This window comes from Melanaphis sacchari, unplaced genomic scaffold, assembly GCF_002803265.2.
Source record: "Melanaphis sacchari strain LSU unplaced genomic scaffold, SCAv2.0 Contig0_pilon_pilon, whole genome shotgun sequence".
NCBI lineage: Eukaryota > Metazoa > Arthropoda > Insecta > Hemiptera > Aphididae > Melanaphis > Melanaphis sacchari.
The window spans coordinates 2030014-2055553 of NW_020270366.1; the positions used below are offsets into that span (position 1 = coordinate 2030014).

A 25540-nucleotide genomic window follows, 5' to 3' on the forward strand; every position below is an offset into this window, starting at 1 on the left:
TTAGAAACGTAAAAATAAAAACCTAAATAGGTTCTTTGATTATAATTTTTATTTTATCGTGTGAAGTGTAGACAATAAGCTACAAGATTGTTATACCATATAGGTAACAAAAGAAGTCACATTACATCGGAAATTTACTATTAAAAACTCCAGGAGGTTAAATATTGATGAATAAACATTTCATGCTTTTATCACTTCTTATTAAAAATGTTGATAATTAAGTACCTAGTATATTATGATACTCAACATTTCTTTATTAGACAAATTCATTATCTATACAAAAAAATAATGCCATATACCTACACATAATTCTAGCAATGGATTAGAAAGTTCTATTTTTGAAATAATTAATATTTTTAATGCATTAACAATCGATATCTTTAATGAGAATAAACGTTATTTGTTTATGATTAAAATACTATCATATTATTATATAACTGTGGTATTGTTATTATAAGTTTCACGTGTATATTACTTATTAGTTATTACTAAATATTAATAATAAAAATTAAAATAGGTTATAATAATTCTATAATATTTATCATAGATTTATTTTTATTTATGTGTGATTTTTAGAAAAATTCAATGAATGTTAGTGATATTGGCATATGGGACAAGATAGTTTAACCAGAAGGTATAATAGATAATAACTCTATTGCAAGCTGTCGGTAATTTTCAATACATTAACTCCAAGTCTTTTTTTTCGTGGCGTATACTATTAACATTTTTGCATTTGTGCAAGCCGTGTTGCAATCGAAAAGATGTACAGTATACTCAAACATAGACAAAACGACTTTCTATTAAATAAGATAAGTGAGTTTTTCTATTTTAACTAACCATTAAACGCATAAGTATAGACCGAAAGTTTCAAGATGATTGTTATTATAGGGTGGCGGTGATACATTCCATTATACACGATGACCCTAATTTTAAAAACATTTCTGTATGGAAACAAATTTATCATTACGATGATACATGTGGATATATTTTTTTATGAAATAATAATAATAATACGGAATTATTATTATGAAATCAAATCGGGAGTATGAGTGGGGGAAGCTCAAAACAAGCATCCGACCGGATCGTTAACTTTCTCCCTACATCGGCCATACGCGATTCTTTGAATGTATTCAGAATACTGTACATGAGCCACAGCGAACCTAGCTCTGTCAATAAAGCATATTCTATCGGATAACCCATACTCGATGACGAACTTTGTGGATTTTAATCAGGTTGGTGTAGAATATTTTATTTTTTACAATAAATAGTAAAATGTTTGGATACACATAGCCTAAGTTATATTATACTTAATTTAAAAATATATATATATATATATTAAATGAAAAATAACGCATTTCAACTTAACCTAAAAGTTTAAAATAGATGCATGGTGTACTAAATAATAATTTTCCTTTTGATGTATATTATAAAAATGGGTATAAGATGGGAATTATTTTTTTTTTGATTTTTCGTTGCTATTTATAATAATAGAATTTTAGCTTTCAACTAAATATTTATTTTTCCATGACTCATTCAAATATAACGCTTTGTCGCTTTGTGGTATATATTCAAAAGCCAAAAAGTTTGATTAAAACTTGAGAAAAATGAAAAAAACATTTTATGCCTTAAGGCATTTTAATATACATGCAATTTATCTAAGAAATAAAACTTCAAAACGATAAAAAATAAACTAAATATAGTGTAATAATAATGATCATTTCTTATTTTTACTTATTTGTTAATACTAGTTTTTATACATCGTAAAACAAAAATAATAAATTTATATTTATTTATTTATTATTATTATTATTTTTTTTTTTAACAAATAACATCAACATATTAAGATAAATAAATCACATTACAAATATTTTGATTATTTTTCAATATCACCTATAGGTTATAAGTACGTATTAGCTTGTGATAGTGATGTTAAGTTAAATACATGAAAATAAAATTTAAATTATACAAAACAATTTAGAATAGTCAATAGATAATTATTAATTATATAAAAAATGTACAAAAAAACAGTAGTTACAGTTAACAATTAATCATTTTTAGAATATAGAATATAAATACATTTATATTTTGATGATATTTCATAATTTCTACATTTTATATTTATTTAATTTTCCGAAAGTGGTATTACATTTATATTAAATCTTAAAAATTTATTCAGATTTTATAGTTATCTAGTTAAATTTTAATGAACTTTTAAAACAACATTGCTATTATATAACAATATGTTTATCGTGCAAGTGGTGTGTTCTGTTTTTTTAAAACTTGGAGCGTAATAATTAGAAATAATTATATTTATTGACATACGTATATTTTTTTTTTCTGATATCCAAACACAGTTTTTTTAAACTATCTAATAAATATAGAGAAATCATTACTTTAGAAGTTTCATCTAGCAACTTTGGTACTTAAATCTTTCCATTTTTAGAAGTCGTCAATAGTAATCAAAAAATAGTGAAGACAGTATAAGCACACACGCAATATATTAAAAAAAAAACCAGTTTTAACTATAGCTAGGAAAATTCTATGAACGAGTTTAAGTTTTAACTTGGTTAAGTAAATTTTAATGAAAACATCAAATTATTAAATTAAAATATATAAATAATTTTTACCAAAACAAATTAAATAATATTTATGTCATATATAGGTTGTTATTTTATTATTTCATATAATATTACTAGCTGTTATTAATTTAAAACTCACTCGATATTAAGTTTTAAAAAACCAATATGTACTGAAGATCAGTGCGAGTAGCCAATAGAATATGATATTAGTGGCTTGAATTAATCTTAATATTTTTAAACTTTCATAGTATTAAATAAATAATAATAAATGTGATGTTGAAAAGTTTCAAATTCCTTCTATAGACATATTTTTGATAATGACATAATAACTGAAAGTTTTGAGCGACAAGTAGATAACCACTCTGCTGTATGCCATATGCGTTGAGTGTACCGGGTCATTGAGATGGTTACAATGTAATAGATGCATCAAATTTAAATTCAATGATAAATCATTGTGTACAATCAAAAATAATCTGAGTAAAAAATATTCAAATTATGATTATAAATGATTATCAAATGATTGTTTCAGTAATAATATTAAAATTTAAAAAAATATTCGTATTTACTTTTTGGTTTTTATTGATAATTTTAAAAAAGTATAGGAAAATTTCTAGTTTTAATTCCCAAAGTACAAATTAGATCAATTTAACATCAAAAACTTTTTAGAAAGTAATGATCGGATTATTTTTTCAATTAAAAAAGTGTCTTCAAACACAAAAAATATCACATATTGTTTAAGCCAATAATACATTCATATTTCTGCTCAGAATTTAATATTATATTAATTTAAATATTTTAATTACTGATTTTGTAGCATTATAGTATTTACCTATATATATATACATATATATTATAATAATAATGTAATTTTCAAAGTACATAATAAGTTACTTTACTACAATACCAAAAATAATTAAATTCAAATTCAAATAAATTTGTGATTTATTAAGTCGCGATGACAAAAAATTGAAAGTGCCTTTAATTTTCTAACTTGAAATTAATTTTTTGATTTGACATTAATTTTTTTATGTCTAGCTTAAGCTTCATTAATAATTTTTTAGAACAGTTTATAATGAATATATATTTTATTTTATAATTGCGTAGAGTTGAAAGTGTTATACATTTTCTAAACATTGAGACTATTAAAAGACCAGCAATTAAACTTTCAAGTATAAAAAGTTATACATTGATTTTTGAAATATTTTATAATTTCAATTCAGAAAACTTGAAATTTTAATACAAGTTTAATAGTTTTTTATTATAATGTTTTAAAATTAAATTTTATACATAAGTATTTAAAGTTTGAATTACTTAAAATCTATTAATACTGCCACAAAAAAAAAAAAAATGAATTTATAAAATTATCTATAATTTTAATAATTTGTATACGTATACTTGGTATATTAAAAAGAAAAAAACTAAAAACCAATCCTAAATGATTATAAAACTATGTACAATAATTGTGGTCAGATAACCATTTAATAATATTTCTACCGAATATAATTTATAAACTATTAACTTCAAAATTTTGGTAAATCTATCAAGGATAGTTATCTAAGTAAATTTTACGTATTTTAACAATAGTAGTTTGTGTTATAACCATGCAAAATCATAAAATAAAACGGATGAAAACCGCATGAATAAAAACAAGTTCCTCTTTCTTTGCCTAGATATTTGCTTTACGTGATAAAAATAACGATGTTGTAATGTGCTGTGTGTTTTTTCTCACGAGCAACAGTTTGAAAATAATCAACAGCACCCTTTGGGATGGGACAAAAGCTTAATGGGTCGAGCGGATCCCTTAGACCCAATGTACTGGAAGACATTGTTCTTTACCAAATTACGAGCACGTAATGGGCTTTGAATAAAAAGATGACTTTCAATCCTTAGTGGCTTTTGCACGTATAATAATATCATTATATTGTAGTGTTTGGAGAACATTAAGCATTAAGGTGTGCATTATGATTGTTTAATTGTAAGTTTTCCCAACACGCACGAGTGATAACTACGTTCTTACTTGAATACCTATATTGTAAAAAACGATTATTTTAAATGTCAAAAACCATATATCGAAATGTATTAACGGTTTTGAGAACATTTTTTTTGAACGTCATAACAAAAAAACATTTTCTTTAAATAAATTAAATTTTTCCTTTTTCGACCATTTTAATTTTTTAAGATTTTAACAACTTTTATGATAGCATACATTTTTAATTTCAAATTTTAAACCATCAGAATATTTATCATTTTGATACTCCACACTATTCAACTAAACTTTAAATAAGTACTTAATTTAAAGTATAAACAATCGATTTAAAATTTTATTTTTATAAATTATATAATATGTAAACAAATAATTTACTTCGGAATATAAAATAAAATAAAATATATGATGCATTGCAGATAAAAATAAATAAATTTAAAAATAAGAACTATAAAAATAAAAAAAAAAATATTTTTTTTACAAAACGTTGTTTTTTATTGATCTCAAATTATGTATAATAAAAAAGTCAATACTTTATAAAAAAAATATATACGAGTATTTGCCTCTAAAACAATCATCTTGTATTTGATTTTAATTTTGATTTTTGATATTTTATGTTTTCAATGCTTATTTTAAGTCGTTTGTTTCTGTATTAAGTTTTTAAATACAATTATTTTTTTTTAAATAATATTTTAATATTAAAAAAAAAAAAAAAAAAAAAAAAAAAAAAATTTTTTTTTAATAATTTTTTTTTTTTTTTTAAATTTTTTTAAAAAAATTTTTTTTTTTTAAAAAATTTTTAAAAATAAAAAAAAAAAAAAAAAAAAAAAAAAAAAATAGTGTTTGCTCTAAGATTATTTTGAATCAATTAAAGTATTTTCTATAAATTTTTTTTATTCAACAGATATTTTAATATTACAAAGGTTTTATAGTTGATATATTGTTTAAAATTATACTAAAAATAAAAATTTAAATTAGATTATTTTATTACATTGATGGTCTGATGGATAAAACTGAGAGATAAAAATACTGTATTTTTCTTTTGAGAAATTACGGTAGTTGTAGTATCAGATTAGATGAAATATTACATTGTAGGATATATTTTATGCACACATACAAAATAAAACATTTTATTTCATATTATATTGTAATTTAAGTAACAACTGTAATTAAATTATTTTCATAAATTATATTTTGATTATCTAACGCAAAAACTAAAAAACCATAACATTTTTTTTTTACAATAATTGACAAGATGACCCTCAATGTGGAAAACGACTGTATACTCGTATTATTATTAAAAATTATTTGGGTGAAAGTTAATTTACAAAAAATCTATCAAAGTTGTAATTAATTTAAATAATAAACCTATCTGCATGATAATGTTTTTACTAGCACCTTTTTAATTTTTATTTACAATCAAATGTTGTTAGACATTAGTTGTAATATATAGTACTTACATTACCAATCTTTGATATCGTGTAACAATGATAGATCAATACAAAACGAGGAATATGAAAGAAATTAATTTATCACACTTTACGACATAAATTTTATTTTTGATTATATAGATTTTATTTATTATTATAGTTTTAATTGTATTTTAGGTCTGTGCTTACTAAACACATATTTATATAACCAAAATTAGTTAGCGTGAATGTGAGCGGGTTGTATAAAACTATAAATGTTTGTGTAAATGAACAAATATTTAGATTAATTTTTGTAATTTGTTAGTAGTCGCATATCAACTCTCATGTAAAGTGCAGTTTACATAATGATTGTGTTTTAATTAAAATTAGACCTACAGAGCGATATAGTATTGAGAAATTAAGGTGCCTAATGACTGTCCTTAATACAAATCTTAATACACTAATGAGAATGACGAATATGTGTAATACCGTTTAAACGGATACGCTATGATAATTACATACTATTAAAAATAAGCATATCACATAATATACACATGTATCTATATACAATAATATAGAGTTGATATTTAACTGAGTGAAAGTATTATGCCGATGTCTATAGAAAACCGAGAATCCGAAATCCCAATAATAGACTCGTATAAGCGTGTTAGAGTGCACCACATCCGCTTTTAAACCCGTTTATTAGGCATAATAATATGTACCTACTTAATATCAAGGTGACTTGTAATTATTTTTCTGATTTATATGGTACTGAAGTATTTTGGTGATTGATTTGAATTATTTATTAATATTTGTAAATTGTGTTTTCTACATGCCATTTTTAATACGTGCATATCGAACTGCAAATATTTTTCAACAAATTCTAGAATATATTTCAATTTAGCAATTCGAATTAATTTTCATTCTCACAATAATTTTCATAGGAGAACATTTATAAACTAATTTTTAGCTATACAATATTGAATATATTAACGTTTATATTGCTCAGTTGTAATGCAATCTAAAATTGTTACCTCTATTAATTAAACGATTAATATAATCAAATCTATTTATATAATACTTTACTATTTAAACTATTAGAGATTCAATTTTTTATAGTATAGGTCTGTACTCGAAATACTTATGTTTATAAATTACATAACTTTTTGCTCTGACACTGGACGTAAGGTTAGAAATTTAAGATTTTATCTAGACTGGTTCATTAATAATTACATTATAGTTTTTAAGATCAAGGTTAAATAAATTTCGTAAAATTGCAACTACGTGTATTTGATGTTAATTGATTAAACAGCGAATTGCAGTTAATTTGAATACTATTATAGATAAAATTTTATAATGCTTTTTACAAACGTACTTTGAGTCATTTTATAGGCAGGTAAATTAATAATGGTCAATTAACTAATATAACAAAGAAAATTTCGGCCTTTAATCAAATTATTTATAAAATAATTTTTCTTGATTCAAATGACCAATTTACATTACAGTTAAAGATTGAACTGAAGATAAATAACTTGTTTGCTATTGTATGTTTAATTTATATGTACATTTAGACGTCATTTCAACATAATATTGTTTTTTGAGTAGATTAAATTTGTAATTAGAGAAATGCCGCTGATGGCTTAATGTGTACTATTATATTAATTTATTAGATACACATTTATGAGACCTTCAATCATTAATTCATATTGTTTCTTTTTTATAAAATAGAGAAATTATATTGGTTTTTTTTTAGGCATCGGTTGACTGTTTTGATTTTCCTTTTTAATAATTATTTGTTACTTGACACCATCAATTGGTGTAGTTTCAGTGTTCACATTATACACATATAAATATATATTTGATAAAATACAAGTAAATAACAAGCTAATAGAAAGTGTCATCAATGGGTGGCTTCTTTCTTCAAAATGTCATGACTTGTTAACTCGTATCACATATTCTTATTGTGTCTAATATAATTTGATACATAATGTTTATTACATTAAAAAAAAAAAGAATACAAGCAGCATTGTTATTAAGCTACTTAATTAAAATCCTAAACAGTAGCTAACTGTAGGACGCTTATCATGGTGCACGTTTACATAAAATTATGATTTTGTCAAGTATAAAGCTATAAGCATTCACGTGGAATGTAGAAATTTAGTATAAATAGTTGGAATTTTGCGCTACGTAACACTTCGTGTTCTCCCGGCTAATTATAATTTATTATTTTGTCGATACCATTTAAAGTCATATTATATAATATTATACTAACTGTGTTATTTGACTTCGCTCAGGAAAAAATGAACAAATTTACTCGCTTTGTGAATTAATTTAACTGAGATGAGCAATCCGCCTATGGCGGGATTTATATAGCACATAGTATATTTTTAAAAATAATTCAAAGTACTTTTTAAACCTTTTTGATAACTCTGAAACTTTTGTTAAAATCGGTTTACTAGTTTTTAAATCTATCAGGTACAAATAATAAGACATTTTCTTTTGTTGTAAATTGAAATAAAAATAATAAATTAAATATTAATTTTTATTTAAAAAAAAAATCCTGTAGTCATATACGGAAATCGACCATTCTATCCAAATACATTTTTTTTAAATTTTTTACTGTAACCAATGGAAACCTTGAATATTATACATATATAAATTCGATTTTCGTGAGCCAACCAATTGCACCATATAGGGGTCAAAATACCCTCAAAGTCTTAAAAAAATTATTTCATATTATTTTATACATATTTGTATATTGTACATATATATATATATATATATAAAGAATTTAATAAATAACTGCAATATTAAAATAACATTATATTTCTTATTTTATAATAATTATTAGTTACATTTGGTGGCATATAACGAGAAAAAATTCATCCATTGGTGACATTATATACCTATATTTTATATTTTTATTTCTCTCATTGTATTTTTCTATTGTTAGCTAAGTTGTCACCTGTGCTTGTTATTTCGACGCTGTGGCGGCTTCCAACATGTTGAAGTGGTATAGCACACATAGTGTTTGCTATTGACCGGTCTTCGTTGCACTTGTCATTTCACTTGTTATCTACCTTATGGTATCTTCGTTTTAAGTTCAATCGTCGTAGTATGAGTTTTTACACTTATCTTTTTAATGGATTTTTACCCCGACCCGTAACAAATTTACAAAAAAAAAATTCATCAACTATATTTTAACGCTTGAAGCTATTTACCGTTGTAATAATATTTTTGTTATGTGTTACGGAAAATTTCAAATTTCATATCCTCGGTAAAAATAAATTTTTTTATAGACCACTAAACTTAATAAATAATTTACATGATTTAATAATATTATTTATGAATATTTTTTTATCTTAATATTAATTGATTATAAAATATATTATTAGATGTAAATTTACTGTACCTTGTTTAATAAATATAAATTCATTTTTTTTTTTATATTTATGATATTGATTATTATATTTGAATGCACTAAACTATAAATAAGCTTAACAATTAAATAAAAATAAGCACCTTAAATAATTAGCAAAACGCTATACTTTCAATAATTAAATTAAAAATTGTAATATAATATACTTACTATAAAAAAATAAAAAGTAAATATACATATATAATGAAAATGATTATTATTTATTGATTATTTGAAGATAGTTGAATAATAAATAAATATTGAATGCAATGCAATTCATATAATTACGTACAATTTTAATTAAATTATATTAAAACTGACACGAAATTCTGAACGAAACTTGGAGTGTAGTTATATTATATTTATAATGTTTATTTTTATCATTTTTTTTTTTTTAAACAATTTTTAGTAAAATAAGTATTGTATTAACGTTGGTTGGATACCTATATAAAGTATAGTATAAATCATAACAGAATTATTTTGATTACTCAATTATACCCATTCCTTATTATGTCAATATTCTAGTTATTTAAAAAATATCTAATTTGAAAATTAAATAAAAGTTTTATTGTAAACATAAAATCAGAAATTTACCATTAGTAGGTTTATAAAATTTATCTTTAACTGTACTTAATTAGTACTTTTTAAATCATAAATTGTATTTTATTCAATCATTTTTTTAATCTACGAGTTTGTACATGTATAAATTATCTATGTTATAGTTTTTATATCATGTCTAACCAATATTTCTGTTTTTTAATGTATTTTAATTTTGAAAATGGTTTACTATGAAATATCAATTTTAAACGACTTTTGCCATTATAATATTATGGTATCTAATTAAAATAATTTGTAGTGTTTGTTTAAGCATTTAAATTAATCCTACTTAATTTTTCACAGTATTCAATTCATCAATTATTTGAAAATAGAATAAACGGCTTAACTCAAAATCATCAACTATATATTACTTTATTATTACTATAGCTACAGTAAAAATAATGGATTTTAAAATAAGTTTAATAAATATTGTTTTAAATGTTCAATATTATTCTACGATTTCACAATGCATACAATTAGTAATTATGACTTATGTATTAATTGACTAAATATTTATTGTTATAAAAATTGATATCTGAATTAATTAAAAACATATTAAAATCATATATTGAGGACAATCATTACTAGCATATTAAGCTTTTGTTAATACAATATATTTAATAAAAGATTAAATAATAAACAAGTCGATTATAATTTTATTTATAGTGAGACTATAAGATGCATCTCAGGTTAAATTATAATCTTAATTTTAATGTCAGTTAATGAACTGTTATTGGAAAAAAAAAATATTTGTACATGAATGTATTATTTTTTGTTTTTAATAATAACAACTCATGTTAAGGTCACTACCATCTTGAGTAACTTTTTCAATTAAGGATAAGTTTAAGTGAAAGTTGTAATTTATGTATTAATTACTTACTTATGTTATAGCATTGATTATAGAATAGACTACTCTATAATCAATGTTTATAGTAAAAATTATATTTCGTTCATAATTTTGTAAATATCTGACATTATAATGAGAAATATAGTGCAAAAACGCAAGTTATAGCTTTAAGGAATAGTTATCAATAATTTTAGTCTCTAGATACCTTAAGTTACGAGTAGATACATAGGATTTCAAGTTCAGATAGTATAAAGTGACATAGCCGACATTCAAATTCCTTCGTGGAATAGTAAAATACACTTCTGATAAACTTATCAACTAAAATTTGTCAGCCATCAAACTCAAATAACATAATGTATTAAAGTTTATCATTTCAGATATATTATTCAGTAAACACCTATATAAGTATAACAAAATATCTGAGACTAGTGAAAATATTATTTCAACTTTAAGTTTACTTATGCGAAATATATTTTCTAGTTACTTCTATAATATTTTTGTAAAATATTCAGTTTATATATTAGTATTTTATTAACTTTTAATAAAAAATAAGTATATAGGTACCTAAATACCGTAATTATGTGTATACAATAATTAGGTATATTTAGTTTATTTATTTATTTGAATTCAATATACTCCTAGAAATGAAAAAACTAAAATTCACTATTTTTTAGTACAATTTATTATCTCGTACTTAAATTGTAAATTTACCAATTAATAAAATTGTGTTTACCAATATAAATTAGTTAATAAATCTTGGCCGTAATTGATTAATTTTAATTTTTTCACAAATATACGTTAATAATAAATTGTATTCTATCATGTTAAATGTGCAATTTGTGTTTTATTTTATAACTTATAATTACATTTTCAAATGTATTGATTGATTTTGGAGTTATAATAGTACCATTATTTTATACTGCAGTATATTTTGTATTAATATAAATCGTCACATAGCCCTAAAATATTATGCAATAGGTGGAAGTATATAGTTGATCTTCAAACAAAAGTGATTAATATTTTTATTATTGTAGAATATTAACCATCTAACTAATTACATAAGTAGATACTCTTTACGAACAGTAGTGGTAAATGTTTTTCTTACCAACAATCTGAGTTAAATTCAATCCAAGAAATATTGTAATATGTTATACTGATAAGTAATAATTAGTCAATAGTCATTCATAACAAGTGTATTGACATTTTCAAATACATGTCCAATGCGCGGCGCATCTTAGTTATATTAATGATAATATCAGTAGACAGTTAACACCTATATAATATATACGATATAGAATTAATATTTTAAATACCTATACGTATTTTGTTAAATATATCATCATTGATCATCGTAATTTCAACTTATTTTATTATTGAATTGATTATAGTTTATTTTACATTGACAATTAATTATCATTAACTAAATAATTTCTTTTTTACTATTTAATCTAGATATAATTTTATTTATTTTTATTTTTTATGTATACAACAGTAAAGTACGAAAGATGTTTTCAAGATAAAATACCTTACCCCACTTTTTAAATTAAAAACTATAATATTATTATCATAGTTTTTCTTCTGACCAGTTTCTGATGAAAACTATCTTGGAATAAAATGCAGTGGCCGTTAATGATAACTATGGATTAATTAAATAGTTTTATTTTTTACAATTTATACAAAAAGATGTACTAAGTAATTGGCTTAATCAATGCATAATATATAGAAATAAAAGCCTAAAAATAGCTCAAAAGGATGCTATTTGATGGGATAACACCATTACTAACATTTAATTTTTTTTATGTTCAAATTAATGTTAACGTGAAATAAACTTCATGCTTCTTATTTTTTTTGTACAGACAGCTATACGATATTTTATATCGAAATATTTATCGTAAATACATTTAAATATTGATACAGCTATACTACAGTGAGTAATATTTTTTGTACTTACATAAAATAATCAATAATTAGTTAATGTAATTCTATAATTTTTTTAAAGTATTACTTATTGTATTTCATTTTAAAATATATAATTAATTCGTCAAAGATTTGTATCTAATTATTTCTAATTCAAATCCAATTTGTTTTACCTAGCACTAAGTATCAATATATTAATGGTATACTTTTAAAAATATTTATCCCATGTAACGAAGTTTCTTAATTATTTTGAAATAGTATAAAAATGTAATGACTTGATCTTAAATTTTGTTTAATCACTGTTTGACCGAATTAGATACCATTAGAACAATACTGTATATACAAATCTTGCGGTAAATCATTACTATTACAAAATACCACATAGGCAATATAATATTATATAATGTATATATATACATGTCTGATGTACTTTATAAACAAATCGTAAATTGCGTGCAGATTGAGATCGAAATGTGAAAAGATATTTGTTTCACTTGAATAGATATGTGCCAATATACTTACCACGGAAATATAATATTGTATTATGATGATCTAATAACGAGTTTTTTGGGGTTTTGGTGATATTTATTGCATTCTCCGTATGTCGAACGCAAACAAATACAAACTAGTTTTATTTTTACCAGCTCTGCACCACCTCTTAAAGTTCATAAGTTATCTTCATTAGAGAAGTTTACGTATAGTAGAAGTTCATTATGTTGTGTTTTGTTAATCTCACCACCTCAAATCTAGTAGATCAAGTGCAAAATCTGAGGCTTATTATTATAAAATTGTTCAATATCCACCTACGTAGTTTCTACATGATGAAACGCTGATAACTTCTTATAAAAATACGACTTTAGTAGATGTACATGTATCGAACAATTGTGTACCTACGTTGTATACGTTAGATATACTTGCATTCAATCGCGTGAGAGATTTACAAAACGATAAGTATTTTATTCTTATTGATGTTATTTTTTCGTATTTGATAAAATATATCATGCAAATTATTTTTCCCTTTTAATTTATACACAAAACCCTTTAAAATATTTTAAGAGTACCTACCATCTTTGCAAAATATAGTTAATAATTACAAAAATACTTGATTTGGAAAAGTCGCTCATTGACGCTACTCTTGTAAAATTTTAGATACAAGGAATTATATAGTGAGTAGGTCACACGACAAAAGTTTCTTTTCAATTTATTTTTATTTATGGAGGGAGATTCATTTAAACTACATACAATAACGTGCGTAAGATATTCAAAAATTGTTTTTGAAATTTCATTGTTTTAATCTGTTGGATTGTACATAAGGTTTAGATGCTTTTAACATGTGAATTGTATTAATTATAAATAAATAATAATAGAAACTCATAAACAATATTACCTGTGTTCAATTTCCGATTACTTGAAAATCATTTTAAATGATTTAATTAATAAGTTATTATTATTTATTCGAAGTATCAATTTTTCTCTTTTACATCTGTTACTTTCTCTTGATATTGCATTATTTTTCTCTTTTTATCATTATCGATGTATAAAATAAGCAGCGATTTAAACTTTTTTTAATTATTATATAAATAATATACTTTATATAATATAGGCATTAATGTTAGGTTTAGAGCCTTATAATTTATATTTTTAATAATAATTGGTTAATTAAAGACAAAAAAATAATCAACCTCAAGTTCCAAGAACTATACTTTAAAAATTAAAAATCTTTAAGTATTTAGTTGTTAAGTACTTTAGCTTACGGGTAATTTAACTTTCATGAAACAATTAAAAAAATAAAATATCTGTATAGAATATTTTTAGCTATAATATATTTATTTTGTGTCAACATTTAAATGTTTTGAAATAAATGATTTATATTATATTCCATTCTATAAAAAATTTATGATTTCGAGTTATAATACTTTTAAATATATTTTATTATTTTTTATTTAACTTTTCACTTATTATAAATTAAATTAAATTAAAGTAATATCAATAGAATAATTATGAAAAAATATTGTTTTTTAAATCTATATTAATACAATAATACATATTTTACTGATCTCTTATATGTTTTTGAAAACTTTATACTTATAAGTATCTAATTGTATATTTGCTGAAGTACATATTATAATATGTTGTGTAATATACAACAAAATCAAATTTTTAATTTTATTAATCCGTATTTAAACGTAAAAATAATATGTTAAATGTTAAGTATTGAATGAATAATTTTTTTTTCCTAATTATTATATTTTTGTTATACTCCGAGAGTCTTGTACACCTTTCTTAGTTTTGAAATAATTTAATACAAATAATACCTACTACATTTTTATGGACAGAAAATAAAAAGCAAACTTTACGATAAAACTGCATAGTAAAATGTTTTTGTATTCTTATAATTCAGAAAATAGTCGTTTTATAAACAATGTTTACATTCCTACTTAAAGTTGATTGTTTTTGTTAATATAAATTTTTATTAATTGTTATTGGTAGAGTGTCACCTTTTGATTTATAGTACAAAAGTTTCTAACCATGTTTGGTTCTGCACGTTAATTGCAAAGAAAGTGCGTTAATAAATTAAATTTTCATATAACTATTTCACGTATAAATAATTTTAATTTTATAACTTCTAATAAACTCTTGATAAACATTTTTTTAAAGCTATTCAAGACGTATGAAATAAAATCGATCAGCCTTAAAATATCTAAAACAGTAAATAATATAAAATCGTTATTATAATATTATAATTTTACTTAATTTGTTATTACTTCGAGTGGCCAGATAGTAGGTCTTTAATTGCATTAATGCACTTTATATTATTGATGTTTAAACTTTTACTATTTCATAGCACACTGTGTAGTATTATAAAACGAAAATAGGTTTATGTAATGTAAAAAGTGCTTATGGCCATTCTTTCTTACATACGTAGAAACCTAAGTAGTTATTGCATATTGTTCAGCTATTAAACTTTACAATTTTGTAAAACATATCGTATTCGGTAAGAAAATAATTCAAATTATAATGTGTTGTAGTTATTGATCTTATATAATATTTATGTTTTGATATTATAATTATAAACATTATAGTTGATGCCTATTATTTGATAATAATATATATAAACGTAAAAGTCATGTTCCTGTGTTTATTACTATTATTTTATATATGTTACTATTATTATTTATGCTTTTATAATATAAAAAAAATAATAATAATAATAAAATAGTTTTTTAATAACAAATTAGCTCATATAACTTTAATAGTAGGTATAATAAGCCACTCATACGTAATAGCCAAACTAGTTTTCAACTTTAGGTCATCGTCTATAGATTCCGTAAGAGTGAGTCTTCTATTTCTGACCTCGGTACTATCACTAATTGCGCTATGTATATAATATAATATTATTATTACCATTAATAATACTACCATCAATTAATTTTGGATTGTAATTTACAGTTATCACGCGTTGATAAGACGTTTGAAATAATATGTATACAATTATTGTATTACGCCTGTCATTAATGATTTAAATATATTTTAAATAATTATATATTTATTCTCCTTATTGCGATTTAAATTAATAATTTAATTGTAATTTGATTAACTTGAAATTAACAGTGTAATTTATGCATCTAATTTTAATTTATTGGTGTAATACGAAATTAGGAATATCATACACGTTAATTAAGTAATAATATTATAATGGTGATTTGGTATTAGAATTTATTGTACTTAAACAAAATATAATGTTTACGCTAATAAATTAAAAATCTAGTTTAGGTACTTTATATTTTATACGTACTTTATAAATACATTTTTAATAATACATAGGAAATTTATTTTATAATTTATGATATGCAAAATGTTATTATAGATGCAAGAATTATTTTTTTTATTCATTTGATCACAGATTGAGTCCAGGATGGAAAAAAGTGTAATATCTCAGTTTTTTAATGATCGGTCCGTATTTGTCACTGGAAGTACTGGCCTTATGGGAAAAGTGCTTGTCTGGAAACTTTTGCACAGCTGTCCTGGAATAAAAAATATTTTCGTGTTGATAAGATCAAAAAGAGGCAAGTCCGCTCTTTTGCGATACCAGGAAATCATCAAAGCACCGGTAAGAATGTCTATTAGATATGTATAATATTTGACGATATTTTAATATTTTGGCGATAGTTATTTGATTCCATTAGAAAAACGAATAAATCACTGTTGTCTAAACTGCAAGTGGTATGCGGCGATGTAAGTCTGGATGAATTGGGAATCTCAGTGGAAATGAAGGAAAGGTTGATATCGGAAGTGTCGATTGTTTTTCATGGAGCAGCCACGTTGAACTTGGACGCATCACTGACCGAAGCTATAAATTTGAACACGACTGGAACACTACGCATGCTCGAGTTATGTTCCAACATGAAAAATTTAGAGGTAATAATGATATAATACTTTATATTATAATTAGTTTACATACAATTAATATGATATGAATATATCAATGGGCAAAAATGCATAGGCTTTTACTTTTTGCCGATACTGTAAACCTATTTATTACTATATAATATATGTAGTATAACTATAATCTCTAATCATGATATCAATTATTTTAATTAAATAACACTATACACAAAAAAAAAAAAAAAAAATAATAATAAATAGTTAATAAGTCATAAGCAATCAATAGAGTATTATCCAATTTATTTAAAAACAAATTATCTGACCAACGTTTAACATTATATATCCAAATTTTCACATAAATCTTTAAAGTGTAGAACTGATTTTCTAGAAATTAAAATTAAGGTTAAAAAAAAGTACTATTTAAGTGTTTTTTTCAAAAATATTGTGTTACTAAAGTTTTATTTTCCATAGAACTTTATATAAAAATAAATTATGAAAATTGAATGGGATAGCAGAATGGATGTTATAAGAATCTAACCGTTTTAAAATATAAAATTTAGATGGTGCATGAGGTGTCATGTTAATGGATATGCTACCTGGATGTCCTATTTTTTTACTCTTCAACAAGTTTTTCTCGTGACAATAAAATCAATAATAATATCAACATTAATAGAGTTTTTTAATTAATACATATTTATATTTACGTATACTCATATCCACACATTTAAACTCAGTATACTTAAATTTATTCGGTTTTTACACATTTATAAATTATTGCAAATTGTAAAATTATAAAACTTTAATTTGGTTTTGCATTAAAAAATGTACACCTAGTTTAACTGCTCTTTACATGACACTAAGTAAGAAACATGTGCTTATACGTTTTTCGATTTCGGAAGATGGATTCTTAATAAAAAAATACTCTTACCAGTAAACAGTTTCGGGAATTAAGAATAAGTCAATAATTTAGTTTGAGCACTTATTTTTTTTATCCCTGTTTCAACTACAATAATGGGGTGAGGATTGTTTTCAAATTTCTTTCATATAACAAAAAAATATCAATCACATTGGTATTTCTCAGGATTGGCTGTACTGTATTATTTAACTACCTATCTAAAAATCACATCCGGCCGATTTCATAGGGCATGTCGTATAAAAGTTATACTACGGATTTCGGTAAATTACAGTGGTTACATACGTTTTCGACCACAAAATTCAATTCATTTTGGTGTTGAAAACTCCAAAAATTTATTAATTGCCCAACTTGAAAGTGTAAATAAATAGGTATATCTACCAAAAATGTGACAAATCACTTTTTCTTGTTAAGTCTGCGGTGTTTTGGTTGCGATATTATTATAAAGTTTACAATCACGTACCTATAAATAACCTAACAGGTAACAACAATATTACAACGGTGTCAATGTTTCAGGCTTTCGTACATTTCTCCACGGCGTTCTGTCACGTAGACCTAGACACGTTGAACGAGGAAGTGCACAAATCGGCTTTCGACGCATATAACATAATGAGGTTACCGTCTTGGCTTGACGAAAACTGTATCAAGATGGTCACGCCTCAGTAAGAAAAACTATTACATTCCCATTATAACGTAGAATGATTGTTTATCATAATGTAAAATGAAGATGCAATTATTGTATTAGCTCATCAATGATATTATATATAAATAATATAAATACATATTTTGTCGATAAATAGCAAAGTTAAAAATTTTGTGTGACTCGGATGACAAAGAGAATTAAGACTGGTCTATACGAATGGTCTTTCAATATGACATTTGTACTCAGTTCTCAGTTCAAAAATACAAGTATATCTTGTTTAAAAAGAGTATTTTATTTACGTTTTTTGAATTTAACTCAACGAATTATGATAATAAGTTAAAATTATTACCGTCATAAAATCATACAAGATTAGTAAAAAAAAAAAAACCATGTGATATATTATCTCAGACCTCAGTGGTTTTTCAAAATGTAGTATTAGCTAATTATGCACTTAAAATATGTTAAAATAGTATTGTATATTAGCAAATTAATTCATATGAGAATTTTTCACTCTATTTTTTTGGTAATTTTTACTTATTTTCAAACATTGTTTAGTTAATTATGTAGTAAAAACGTATTTAATGAGTAAAAATTTAAAAAAAATTTAATAGTCGCCATTGAATGTGGTGATATTGGATACAGTATTTATCATCCTTTTTCTATAATATATAATAAAAAAATAAAATAATTTTTTTTGATCAAAAATATAGAATTTTTAAAATAATTTAAACTTTATACTTACATCGATTCTTTTATATATCATTATTGATACGGTTTGCGTACACCGATACACTGTAGGTTAACTTTGCTATAAATGTAAAATTCATTATAAGCATAAAGACATTTTCTTGGCAACAATGTTGAAAACTTTTCATTAGCATTTAATCAATTGATGTGATTGCAGCTTGATAAAACCGCATCCGAACACTTACACGTTTTCCAAACGCCTAGCTGAAGACGTGGTTAGTGATTTTTATCCTCAGCTTCCGGTCGTCATAGCAAGGCCATCAATAGGTAAGGTGATCGTTCGATAGTAGTGTGATGTCGGGTAATATAAAACTCATCAGTTGTTTTTTTGCAGTAACGCCAGCGCTTAAGGAACCTTTGCCCGGTTGGGTGGATAATCTGAATGGACCCACAGGAATATTGGCTGCGGGTGGCAAAGGCGTGCTCCGGTCTATACTTTGCAATTCAGAATACACTGCCGAAGCCGTACCGGTGGACTTTGCAATAAATGCCGTGATTGTGATTGCATGGAAAACAGCAATTACCAAACAAAAGCAAGTACAGTTTGTAGACTATGGCGCAATAAAAATAGTATTATGTAATACCTAGGTACAGTAGACGCCGCTTATAAGACTCGCGGATATAAGGTTCAGTCGCTTATTAGATTCAAATTCATCTGGAACGGTCCGGACGTATCCAAATACATTAAAAAAAAATCGGTTATAAGACTTAACACTTCGGTTATAAGACTCAAATTTCGTAAAATAAAAAATAGAAAATAAAATTTTTTGGTTATAATTTAGAAATAAATTGGTATTAAAAAATTAAATAATATTCGTGTTGATTATTTTTAGTTTCTGTTGGTATCTTATAACGTATAATAATTTTTATCGCAGATAAAAGTTCACATTTATCGCAACGATAATTGTTATTACTGATTATCTGGCGGCTGCACAGTTATCGTAATATGTAATTAATATTTACCTATTATAATTTTAGTTTTTTTATCGGGATTATTAAATTTATTCAATAATAAAGTAAGTGAGTCTTATAAGCGGCGTCTACTGTATATATAACAGCCTGCAATAGCAAATATATGTTTTTATCATATCAGATAGGGATTATAACATTTTTAAACGGTTTTTTTGCGAAAAATAAACCTATGGCATAAGTACAATTACTTTGGTCATATAAAAAAAAATTAACCGTTACAATATAATATGTTCACGTCACAAAATAAACATTTAATTGCTAATTTTAAATAGCATATTAACAGTGTGTTATAATACTTTAAGAGCTTAAGGAATTTTGGTAAAACTATAATTTGTAATATTTTTGTTAAGAATAAAGTATTTTATATTATACAGGACCGCCGCCATTCCCGTTTATAATTTGACACAGCACAATCTGAACCCAATCACTTGGGACGCCGTTATGGCCAAAGGAAGAGAAGAGACTATGAAAAACCCGTTTGAGCTTATGTTGTGGTATCCTACGGGATCGCTGACGTCCAACCGATTTGTTCACATTTACAAAGTGATATGTTACCACTGGATACCGGCCTATCTTATTGACGGGATTTTGTTTTTACTTGGCCAAAAGCGTTTGTAAGTACTTAAGTTTTAATAATCAAATTTAAAATGAAGACATATTATCGCTCGAAAAATTTACTATTATCATGCTTATGAAAAATATTTCAAGAAATTTTAATGATCAATTTTCATTTTGGAAAATTTGTTTTTTCTCTTATTTATATATGTTAAAATTTTAAAATCTAAACTTTATTACAAATACTAGTTGTGAAAACATTATTAATACTTTTAATTTTGAGTCATTACTCTTTAGAGTTAATAAACGAATATAAATTATATGTTTATATTATTCAACATTATAGTTTATTATATAATTATAATACAATTAAATAGTTGTATTACCTATTATTAAGTATCCAAAATCTTAAATCAACAATTTCTTCATGAGTGTTTACGATTTGAGATGACTCTTTAAATATTATAAGTACAGTTTCCGTAAGCTCCTCGCGATTCTGAGGTAAATTATTTTTCATTTGTAATGCAGTTTTTAAACAGTTAGGTTAAGCTTTTCTATTTATTTATTTTTTCGATTCAAGCACGTTACGTGCTAATAAAAAATAAAAATAACATAAGATCCTTCCGGGGAAATAAAATCTGAACACATTCACTTGTTATGCTTTTGTATACAGTATGATTAAAGTTCAACAAAAGATATCGGATGGTCTTCGTGTTCTCCAATATTTCACATTGCGCAATTGGGACTTTACCAACGACCGACTGTTGGCGCTCCGAGAAAGTTTGCCCGACGTGGACCGAAAAGAGTTCAATATGGATTTCGAAAAAATGGATATGGACGTTTATTTTAGAGATTGCATTTTGGGCGCCCGTCAGTATTGCCTGAAGGAAGACCCGGCGACCATACCGAAGGCCAGGAAAACCCTGAAAGTGTAAGCGCACTTTTAAACGCAAATTTATAAATATATGTTACCTTTGTATATGTAATTTGCGCACATTTTTAGATATACTTAAAAAAATAAAATAATAATATTAGTTGATAATAATTTAAATTGACTTAATATGCTTCGTATACCGATTTCAAAGTTACATATTATATTTTTTTTCTGTTTCATAGTTTATTAATTTGGTTGGATCCGTGTACCTACAGCACATTTTATGTATTTCGATTAAAAAAAAATTCTTTTCAATAACTTATCTTAAATTAACTGAGTCTGAATCAATGTAATTATTATGCACTGTACAATTAATAATAATATATAATATATATTATTAATAATTGACAAATCATTACTATGCTTGCTATATTTTCATTTTTTTTTTCATTTTCTATACATACAAAATTTCAAGTTATATAATTAAATAAAACTTATCGTTTGTCATCATTTGTTGTCTGTAGAAAATTTTCTGACGTGAAATGCCGTCGGGTAATACAATAATTGAACTTATTAACATTCATAAGATTATAGCTTACTTTTGTCGCCAATAATCGCAATAAATGTATTGCCCGTTTATAATACATCAAATTATATTTTAAAATTAGTACTTAGTATTTTTTTAGGCTTACTCTTAATAAGAACTCGATAGATGATTGGAAATTTTATAAGTCTGGATTGAGAGATTTTGGTATAATGTGATAGCAAATTCTCAAATTTCTCTTTAACTAAACTTTTAGCTATTCTCTAATCAAATATTTTAATATTATATTGTTATTATTAAGTTTATCAATAATCACTGAAAACAAAATCTTTATTGGTCATCGCACGTGTGCCATTTTATATTCTAATTATTAATTTCTATTTATTAACTATAATCATCATACAAACTAATATTAATAGATTACTAAAAACATTAAAATATTTATTATCAACAGTTTAATTATAATAAAAGGGTACTAATATACTTAGTGATTATTATCTGGGATGGTAAACCGGAAATCCTATCTATGAATCTGTTACCCGAGAATCTATATGAAAGGTGGTCATAAAATATGTAAAAATTGTATCATGTGCGCAAATGAATGTCCACTCATTAACAACTCATCGCTCTATCATAATTAGCGGTTGATAATAGTTTGGTTTTATGTTTTACAGACTTTATGTGTTGGACTTGGTGGTGATTTACCTGAAGTACGCTTTTGTCGCCTGGCTGCTGTACAAGGTATACGAAATGATTTCGACGATCGTTTAAGTCGCGATGACGTTATATTGCGGTACTTTATTATTGCATAAATTATTAATATTATTCGATATAATTCCCCACATTGTTATTGTATTTCTTTAAATACTAATCCACGTAAATGTTGTTATTTTCCTATTTATTTTTGGTCAAACAGAACTATCGACTATTGTATTATAATATTATTCGTCACAAACATTATTTGTTTGCTTCTCGTCCGTAGACTTAAAAGCTTTAAGTAAGAATTATACAACTTCAATTGCATGTCTGTTGACGTTTTCAAAACGACAGCCACTTGACTGTGGCGTGATTGCAACGTGTACGACGTACGTGCTGTAAGGGCTCGTGCATGTTATGTTGTAATTGACACGTCTTGCAGATTTTCGTGTAAGTCATCGGTGGGTCATTTACAACATTACAATTGACATCATCCACAAAACGTTCGACTTCCACAAACACTTTTAAAATTTATAATCACAGCGTGTCCGAAATTATATCATTATTATGTTCTTAACAATTGCTTCACCGACACCTTATTATAGGCACACACAATTCTTTGTGGTTAACATATCAGCTCAAAATAGTCGACGAATTAATTAATATCGTTTGAAGGTAAAAATAATAACGCCCTGTCTCAAAACAAAAATATCTTTGATGTACGCAGTTTTTACTAATAATTTTAATTTCAAATCAACACATACATTGAATAATAATATGGTATACATACTATTTCGACATCACTCTATCATTTCGAAAATAATGAAAAGTTATGAATGAAGTATATACACATAATATATTATATTATATTCATTCATAAAATACTTTTCTTACCTACTTGAAATATTATTAAAATGAGAAATGTTTTAGAGGTAAAATAATTATTTTTGTTATTGTTAAAGTTGCTTTATTGTTATTATTTTTATTATTAATTTTATGCTTATTACTATTATTTTATTTAAATGTTTTTATTTCTTTTTTTGGTAAAATTTAAGCATTTATCGATACTTTTAGTATTACGATTGAACGTATTGTACTTAAATTGTTTTTTTTTTTATTTTTTTATTTTTTTTTTTAATATCTACTAATTTTTACCTTTCTCGAAAATATTATATACTTTCATTTTCCTGTGCCTCGGCTGTTTTCTCCCCTAGGAAATGACAAAAGCCTGTTTCGACTGCTTTGTATCCCTCTCGACCGCCATAACTACCATCACCACCACCACCACTACCACCACCCGTATCACACACCAGTAGGAAAATACGCCTCTTAAAAGTATTTAAACGTATTGTTCGCACAGAAGAAAGCAGACATCACAAGTGCCTTTTATAGTACAACGTTGAGCTACATCTTTTGTTCGTCCGACCACTCGCTCCAGGCGAGCACTTACCACTCTGTCAAATGTGATATTATAGAAGAAATTGTCGACTAAAAAGTGAAAAAAAAATGTTTCCTCCCCCGTAAGAGGATCAATAAAACGAAAAACAAAGAATCGTCAAATTTTTACTCTAATCCGATTCCGTGTTGTGGTGCACAGTGGTGGCGACGCGGCGTTATCATCGCGAACCACTAGAGTCTCTCGTGATCGATCACTGCGCAATGCACAAATCCATCTCGGTAGTCATATTCTCGATCTATATTCTATTAGGTTTGTATGTGTACATAATTATTATAGTATGTACACGCGCACACACATATATTTATACGCATGCGCATACACACAGATCTAAATTTTGTAAATCAACTCACGTCTGACGCTCGGGTTAAAGAAGAACGATGACAGTCTACCGCGGTTAAATACTCTATACGTGGTCATTGTACATCATCTTTTACCGGAATTGTTTCATGGGTCCTTTATTTGACCATATATTATTTTATACACAACACACCACGCAAAATGTACTTGGACGCGTACTCCAATAAATCGCACTTTTTTATAAAATTATAATTTTTATACGTTTTATTATTTCGCACAACGATAATACGTTATTATACGAGTACTTTATATTACTAATGGCAATCATCGCCAATATTTTATTATATAAGTTAACTATATAATTAAATTATAAAATTTCTATAACTTATAAACCAGTGCAAATTATGCATAGTTTGATTACATAAATTTAGTAAATAATACTTTTCTTCAAATGGTTTTTTGACATTTTGAGCTCATATTGAATTGTATTAAGCTATGTATGTTATATGATATGTTTAATAAAATAAACAGTGATATCTACCTTATTGTTTATTATATTAAAAAAAAAATAATAAAATAAAAATAAAACAAATTAATAAAAACTGTGTTAGTTATTATTTTAATTTGTAATTTAATTTGTTAAAAATATTATAGTTATCTAATGTTGTAATGATGTTATATTAAAAAATGTATTTAGACAAAC

The 25540-nt window shown here is 24.7% G+C and overlaps 1 protein-coding gene across 1 annotated transcript; it reads left to right on the plus strand.

Moving 5' to 3' along the window:
- The first annotated feature begins 1059 nt into the window (after positions 1-1059).
- LOC112595308 (putative fatty acyl-CoA reductase CG5065) lies at positions 1060-23256 on the plus strand. The gene is made up of 9 exons (XM_025340456.1): positions 1060-1232; positions 16656-16862; positions 16922-17170; positions 18567-18712; positions 19598-19707; positions 19775-19973; positions 20787-21026; positions 21641-21898; positions 23060-23256. Exons 1-9 carry the CDS (start codon positions 1206-1208, stop codon positions 23154-23156), a joined length of 1533 nt encoding a protein of 510 aa, XP_025196241.1. The 5' UTR covers positions 1060-1205; the 3' UTR covers positions 23157-23256.
- Positions 23257-25540: the final 2284 nt, after the last annotated feature.

What these genes read in the sequence shown, in the direction of transcription:
- LOC112595308 (XM_025340456.1), top strand. Translation starts at nt 1,206, where the DNA reads ATGACGAACTTTGTGGATTTTAATCAG. An exon ending in AGGAAATCATCAAAGCACCG is followed by an intron (nt 16,863 to 16,921) that starts GTAAGAATGTCT and finishes TTTTGGCGATAG; the next exon opens with TTATTTGATTCCATTAGAAA. An exon ending in TTACTTGGCCAAAAGCGTTT is followed by an intron (nt 21,027 to 21,640) that starts GTAAGTACTTAA and finishes TTTTGTATACAG; the next exon opens with TATGATTAAAGTTCAACAAA.